We start from the raw sequence: 7,633 nt of genomic DNA, 5'->3' as shown, positions 1-7,633 counted from the left end.
CTAGAGCTCCCATCCACATCACTGAAACATCAAGGACACATAACTTGCTATGTCATGTATCTGGTCAGTAGTCTGATGACCTGGCTACTATCTTGCAGAGGATCTGTTGGGTAATCTTCTGGCTGTACGCTGGCTGGTCTAGTGGATGAAATTTTAAATAGTCAGATGCACATCGGCCCCAGAGAAATGCCTCATAATGCATTATTTGGGAGTTGTACGACTTTCTCTCTGAGTCCTCCTCATAGTAGCTACACACAGGTCCTGGCCCAGAGTTCTAGCATGTCTGCAGCTGCACTACCCAGGAACAAGCCAGTCAGCATCCTAATGCCTGAGCAAGGATCTCCTTTGTAATCCATTCCATAGGGTAAGGAGTTGTCCCCCATCTTCCTCCTCTGTTTTGTTTTTTGAAGAAGAAATAATGAATCTTGTGAGTATCTGTAGAGTCCCCAGGGAATGGAGGCAAAGATGGACAAAAAGCCCACCACAGATGGTCTCCTCATATTTATTTATTATGTTCTATCTATCACACTGTGACGAGTGCTGTATCTTTCTGAGATTCACTTATCAAATGAGTCTAAAACCAGCCACGCATACACAGTGAGAGCTTGTTTCCAAGACAAATAAATAAACACTTCCTAAAACTAAAAGCACTTTGCCTCATTGAATAAATCAACTTTTCACTATTCTGATTGTTTCATTTACACTACACTTTATTCTATGTCTCAATCTCCTCTTTTATCTTTTGGTTCTGTGTGTCCGAAAACATTGTGAGTGAGCAGTTTGCCAGATGGAGAGGAATTAACAAGCTCTCTAGTTTCAGTTTCATTTTCCTGTAACTGAGACTGACTTCAAAAGTGTGTGCCTGCTAGAGACAGAACCCACTAGCACAGACCTTCTTCAGGAGGGAGAAATGGGTATGAATTTGATGCAATAAGAATCAAACTAAAAGGGGAGAGAGGAGCTTCACCAGGGTCTCACAGAGGAGTAGAGCCTCCTGTCTGTTAGTTAGCCTGTCATGGTGGGTCTCTGTAGAGTGGGGATTCCTGGAGACATCTGATATATTACTTATTACTCTATCACAGTATACAATACTTGAGTATTTCTGGACAAGAAAATTGAACAAGAAATCAATTATAAGAGCATAAAGCATAGTTTTTGTTTAGTTGGATTTTTAGGTTTTCCTTTGTTTTTAGTGTGTATGTGTGTGGGCATGCATGTGTGCTCATGCATGTGTGTGTGTGTGTAGCTTGCTATCAACTGTTTATCTGATAATTTTTACTCTGGTGATTTTCAGGAAGTTGCTGTCGACCATGATCCTTATGTCCCAGAGGGAAGGAAACTAACAGCGCAGCTTTCAATTTTCTGTGGCCTGTGGTTTGCAGATCCAGTGTGATTCCATGGAAAGGTGGAGAGCGGAAGTGCACTTGGAAGTTCAACTCCAACTCCAGCAAATCTTCTGGCATTTCTGGTTTGTGGATAATTATAGAAATTAAGAATCCTGAAGGATTTCTGTTAAACTGTCTTCTATATTTAGAAACTGCCTATTTCGTTCTTATTTTTATTTATTTATTTACTTATTTCTTATTTATTTATTTATTATGTATGCAACATTCTGCCTCTATGTATGCCCGCATGCCAGAGGAGGGCTCCAGATCTCAGTACAGATCAGTACAGATGATTGTGAGCCACCATGTGATTGCTGGGAGTTGAACTCAGGACCTCTGGAAGAGCAGCCAGTGCTCTTAATCTCTGAGCCATCTCTCTACCCCCCCCCCCCCCCCGTTCTCTTATTTTATCCCTTTTTTCCTCTTCCCTTATTTACATTTTTGTTTGCTTGCTTGTTTGTTTTACTGAAAGAATATGGGCTTCGTGGAAAAAAAAAACAAGTTCATGAAGAATGTAGATGTATTTCAGCTTAGTCAAATGGTCCCATATCTAAAACCATTTTCTTTCTCCACACAGAAACACATTATTGCCCAACTTTCTGTGAAACAAGCTAGCCCAAGCAGAGAATATATCATAATGTTTGGAGTTTTTGTACTTGTTGATGGGAGATTTTTTTGGATATATGTGATATTTTCTATAATAAACATTTAGGGTTTAGTTTCAGAAAAGAAGAAGAACAAGTAAGGAAGGGAAACACTAAAAGTCACATATCAAGTAAATAAATAAGTAGCTCTCAGAAGTGAAACACCCAAATGGGTTTGGGGTGCCTATTTGAAGGAAAAGTTGTATATTACCTTATTGAAAAAGAAAGCCCTTGTGGAAATCTTGATGCACTGAATTCAAAGGATATATTTTTTTAATGTACAATTAGAAATAAAAAGGGTTGTAAGGTTTCTGTGAAGCCAAAATTTAAAAGACATGTTATATGCTGTTTTAGAGACTTTGGGAAGCCCAGCATTCAACAAGGAGTTTCACGGGAGAGACAAGTAGGTTGAGTGAAAGAGTGAAAAAGTCCAGTTTTGGCCAGCATCCTAAATTTCGAGAAGCGTAACCTGGAGAAGCTCAGATCTTCTGATTTAGAGTTCAGAAAAGCCAGCCAGCTTCACAGACTGTTTGACTGCAGCTCCACAGTGACCACAGAGTGGAGTTCCAGGGAAGGAAAAGCACATTATCTATGTAGAGAAAGACTTTCTCCTGCAGCCTCTTTAGCAGGGTTTTAGGTGGATCAGCCTTGCTGAGGGATGGCACAATAGAAATGTATTAATAATTTTTATGTGGGTTTATTAAAACATATGTTGGAATTAAAATGATGATTCTTGAAGCAATTAAACACTTAAATGAACGTAATAGAAATCAAGCAGTTTCTTGAGGCACATAATTATTCTCAGAAAATCTCATAGTGAACACTGACTTAGAAAGTAGCCCTTGAAAGAATGGATTAGGGAAATTAATAAATACATATGAACATGAAGAAATTAGCTCAGGAAAAATGAACTAATTTGTGTAGATGCCAAAACCTCAACTAGTTAAAAAATAGAAAAGGTTGACCAAGTGTCAACCAGCTCTTGTGCCAACAGAATAAATTTTCTTATTTTGGCCATGGTTGTAAAGGACATAAATAAAGATATTGTCAGTATAGATTCACTTATGAGGTTATAAGATTAAATTAATTATGAGGCAGATGCCTAGGGAAAATAAAGGATATGAAAAACTTGTAAAAAAATACTTCAGAGAATTATTATCTGTTTTTTTGAAACATATTTGAGGAAATAAAACTGAAAATGTATGCTTTATGACTTTAAAATAAAATAACTACAAAGATGCTCAAGTTTTTCGGGGCCACCTCCTGAACAACAAGCTTGTAGTCATTTCCTTCATTACACTGGTGTCACATCTTCATCTTCAGGGTCTTTGAAACCCATTGAACCTGGACTCCAGCAGCTGTTGTTTTGAATTTTGTGATGATGGAGGTAGTGTGGGTGGGAGATTTCACACATGTGCCATTTAGAGGCCAGAGGACAACTATGTGTAGTTGGTTCTCTCACTTTTGTGCATGCTCCAGGGGTTAAACCCAGGTCACCAGATTTGAACTGCAAGCACCTTTACCCACAGAGCCATCTGTTGACCCAAGAGAAACTGCTTTGGCTACAAAATGTTTAAAGGATATGTAAGCTGTCCAACAAGTCCACTTTAAGAACTTTTGGGGAAAGCAGATTGGGATACATTTAACCATCATAAGAAATGGACAGATGCAAACATGAGGTCCAGTTTTCTTTTTCAATTATTTTCCCAAGTGTTGAGAAATATTGACTTACTTTGTTTCAGCTCAGAGATATTTGAACTGTTGCATAATACAAGGACTAATTCATAATGTTGTTGTATATACAGAAAGGTTTTGTGTCTAAACAGAGGCATGTCCCTTGATCCAGGACATGAATTAAATTTAGGCTCATTTTAACAAAATGCTAAGCTGTATTTCAACTATTTTCTCCAAAGCCTAGTAATATTAAGCATATTTAATGTGTTTATTTACTATGTAAGCATCATTTTATTCCATACTTGGCTCAATTTTCTTTTTCAAAATCAATGTGTATTGAGAGAGAGAGAGAGAGAGAGAGAGAGAGAGAGAGAGAGAGAGAGAGCTATAGACAGGAAAATGTGGACAATACTTAGGTAGAGAAGGGATGAAAACTCTTCTGCTTTGCAGGGCAACTGGCAGTGGTACCAGGATTTATCCCTACTCTATGTACTGACTTTTTTGGAACCCATTCTCTTTGGAAGGATACCTAGCTCAGTCTAGGTATAATAGGGAGCAACTTGAACCTTCCCCAAAGCAATGTTCCTTACCCTCTCTGAAGAGTGGATTTGGGTGGGATGGGAGGAAGGTGGAGGAAATGGGAGAATGAAAGGGAGTAGGAACAGGAATTGATATGCAAAAATAAAAAGATAGTTTATTTTTAAAAAGATAATAAAAAAAGAAAAGAAAACTCGTCTGCATAGGATGCTTAGTCACTTGATTTTCATAGTGAGACCTACAGCTTATCCTATGTATACTGACTCAGAATGAATCACAGAGCCAAACATCAAGCCTAGAATTTAAATCAATTGGAAGGTAAAAAATGAAAAACATATTTGTGAATGAGAGCTTGTCTCAAGTGAAGATTTCTTAGTTACAATACAAAAAACTTTGCCTTCCCACCTGGTAGGTAAAATAAAGTAGATTTGGTGCAATGAACACTTTTCTCTGGTCCCTAAAAAGAAATAAAAAGTTAAACAATGGATTGGTATTGTTCTCCACCCACCCACCCCTCTGTTCGCTGTCTTTCTGGCTGTCTGAATCTCTCTCTCTCCTTCCCTCCCTCCCTCCCTCCCTTCTCTCTCTCTCTTCTGTCTCTCTCTCTCTCTCTCTCTCTCTCTCTCTCTCTCTCTCTCTGTGTGTGTGTGTGTGTGTGTGTCACTGTCTTTTTCTCTTTCAAAAGAAATTGCAGTTACAATGTGCTGCGAGTTTTAAAATGCCAATGGTAGGTACTGGAGAAATGATTCCAAGGTTACAAGCACTTGCAGCTCTTCTTGCAATTAATTGTGAACGTATTTCATCAGATGTATAATTGTTTTTGGCAGGCCTGTGAATATTACTATCCTTATACATTTGTTTGCAGTTGACAATTTCTTGTGTATGAAAATGAAAATTATTTTGTGCATTAGTATATCTTCTTGCAGCATTGTAAACTCAATCACCACTTTTAAAGACTTTTAAAAGACTCCTTAGAAATTTTTTGTTTCAGGAGGGGAGAGTTGCTTGTTGGTTCCTGGCTGCTTAGCCCCAAAATAATCACAAAGAAACTGTATTAATTAAATCACTGCTTGGCCCATTAACTCTAGTTTCTTAGTGGCTAACTCTAACATATTAATATAACCCATTTCTATTAATCTGTGTATGGACGTGTGGCTATGGCTTATCAGCAAAAGTTCTGGCGTCTGTCTCTGGCAGGGCTACATGGTTTCTCCCTGACTCCATCCTTCTTTTCCCCAGCACTCAGTTTAGTTTTCCCCACCTACCTCTATTCCCCATGCAGGCCCAAGACAGTTTTCTTTATTAAATAATGGTAAATAAGCATACAAATTGGCACACCAACATGGCCAACTAAATCCACTTAAAAACCTGAGAAAAATACGAGTTAACACAGATTCTTTCTGTTTGCTGATGGCATGTCACAGTTTCTTTAAGAGGCATTTTCCTGATTCAGTGATAGCAGAAAAGAAAAAAAAAAGGTTTTAAAATGGCATCTTTCTGGGCTGTGTTACCAGCGCAAACTCTGACTCTTCCTGGAGGTCCGACTAGGGAGCATTTAAATGGCACTGCTACAGCTTTCTTAATGGCAACATAGACTGGCTGTGTGCCTAAAAATGGGGCTCTGAGCATGGCTCTCAGAGGCAGCAAACAGGTATACCATGCTGGGCTGAACAGCACAAGCAGAAAGTGCCATATTTCCCCTAGCAATGGTGCATTTTAAGTTTTTAAGAAGAGTTTAGCACTTTAAGAAGTGCTCCTGGACAAAAAATAAATACAGAAACACAATAAATACAGATTCAGACATATATAGACATCTAAATGGTTCACAGTGTTGAATAAATCTATGTAGACTTGGGAGAGAGAAGAAAAAGATTATACAGAATTGGAAAAGAAGTAAATTGTTTTTTTAAAAAAACAAAGTTTTTAAAGAGACAGAATATGTAGTAATAAGGGCAGCGGGGCTGCATCCCCAGAACCCCAGATGCTTGGCTAGCTTATGCCTGAAATAACAACACACAAACTGTATTCATTTAATCACTGATTGGCCCATTTCTGTCTAGCCTCTTCTAGACTAATTCTCACATATTAATTTAGCCCATTTCTAATCATCTGTGTAGCACCCCTAGGTGTGCTTACCGGGAAGATTCTAGCCTATGTCCATCCTGGGTTGGAGCTTCATGGCGTGCGTTTGCCTGGAAGCTGGGAGCATGTTGTCTCTTTGAGGCATCTGCTCCTGAGAGGAGAGCTGTCGAGTCTGAGCTCACTTCCTCTTCTTCCCAGCGTTCTGTTCTGTTTACTCCTCCTACCTATCTTCTAACCAATAAAATGGGCCAAGGCAGTTCCTTTATTAGCCAATGACCTTCCTCCATCATTTCCCCTTTTTTGGTTTAAACAAAAAAAAAAGGCTTTCACTTTAACATAGCAAAATTACATATAACAAAACAGTTATCAAGTAAAAGTTACAATAATCTTTATCATAACTAAGGAAAACTATAACTATAACTAACTATTCTTAACTCCATCAAAGACTCCAGAAAGATACAATACTACCTAAGCAACCAAGAAAAAAAGCAACTTTTAAAACTCTAGAAATGACAGAGACATCTCGCTGCCTGGACAGTCACCCAAAGTTCCTCTGTACCGTTGGGGCATCAATCTTCAGCCTTCAGGCCCATGGTATCCAGCAGACATTTCCATAAAGCAGGAAAATTCAAAGTCAGTTCAGTCACTATCTGTTGTGTCCTACAGAATGTCTCGCAGACTCTTTCATGAATCAGGAACCCCGAAAGATCATCTCACCTTAGGCAAGTTCAGTAGTCCTCTCTCTGCTGGTTCTCTGTGTCCAGTTTATGCAATAGTCCAGCAAGAGCAGTTTCTTGCCCAAATGGCTATCAAACTTCATAAGGTGCCTCTTCGATGCCCATCTTCCTCTTGAAGTACATTGGTGCTGCCAGGAGCAGAGTGTCTCATTGTAATGAAAAGTCCTCAGTTAGGTGAGCATCCAAACTGCTTAGGCTCCCACAAAGCCAGTACGTGCAGTAGGATCAAAAACCCACTGCAATTGTTCTTGAATTCTCAGTATTCCTCATTGTCCGCTATGTTCAGCTAGTCCGGATTTATCCCATGCTTTTTCAGACCTAGGCCAGCTGGCCTTGGTGAGATCCCAATAGAACATCCCCATTGTCTTAGTGTGTGGGTGCACAGGTCAGGGAACCCTGATTGCTCTTTGAGCAAATGAGGGAGGGGGATTTGATCGGGGGAGGGGGAGGGAAATGGGAAGCGGTTGTGGGGACGAGGCAGAAATCCTTAATAAATAAATAAATTTTAAAAAAAATAAAAACAATAATTTGAAAAAAAAGGAAAAGTCCTCAGTTATTAAAACATTTAAAATGC

General features: G+C 39.0%; 1 protein-coding gene across 1 annotated transcript in view; it reads left to right on the top strand.

Moving 5' to 3' along the window:
* Positions 1–881: 881 nt before the first annotated feature.
* Positions 882–7,633, top strand: part of LOC121434189 (C-type lectin domain family 2 member E-like) — a 35,110-nt gene continuing 28,358 nt past the window's right edge. Inside the window, exons 1-2 of the mRNA XM_041633031.1 lie at positions 882–914; positions 1,295–1,468. Of these exons, the coding sequence (XP_041488965.1) occupies positions 1,398–1,468 (71 nt within the window). The 5' untranslated portion in view covers positions 882–914; positions 1,295–1,397. The remainder of the gene's footprint in view (positions 915–1,294; positions 1,469–7,633) is intronic.

Source organism: Microtus oregoni, unplaced genomic scaffold (assembly GCF_018167655.1).
Source record: "Microtus oregoni isolate MIOR12 unplaced genomic scaffold, Mior012 000002F_ref0000024, whole genome shotgun sequence".
Taxonomy (NCBI): Eukaryota; Metazoa; Chordata; class Mammalia; order Rodentia; family Cricetidae; genus Microtus; species Microtus oregoni.
Note: the sequence above shows the minus strand (reverse complement) of the source record. Positions and strands in the feature narration are given on the sequence as shown.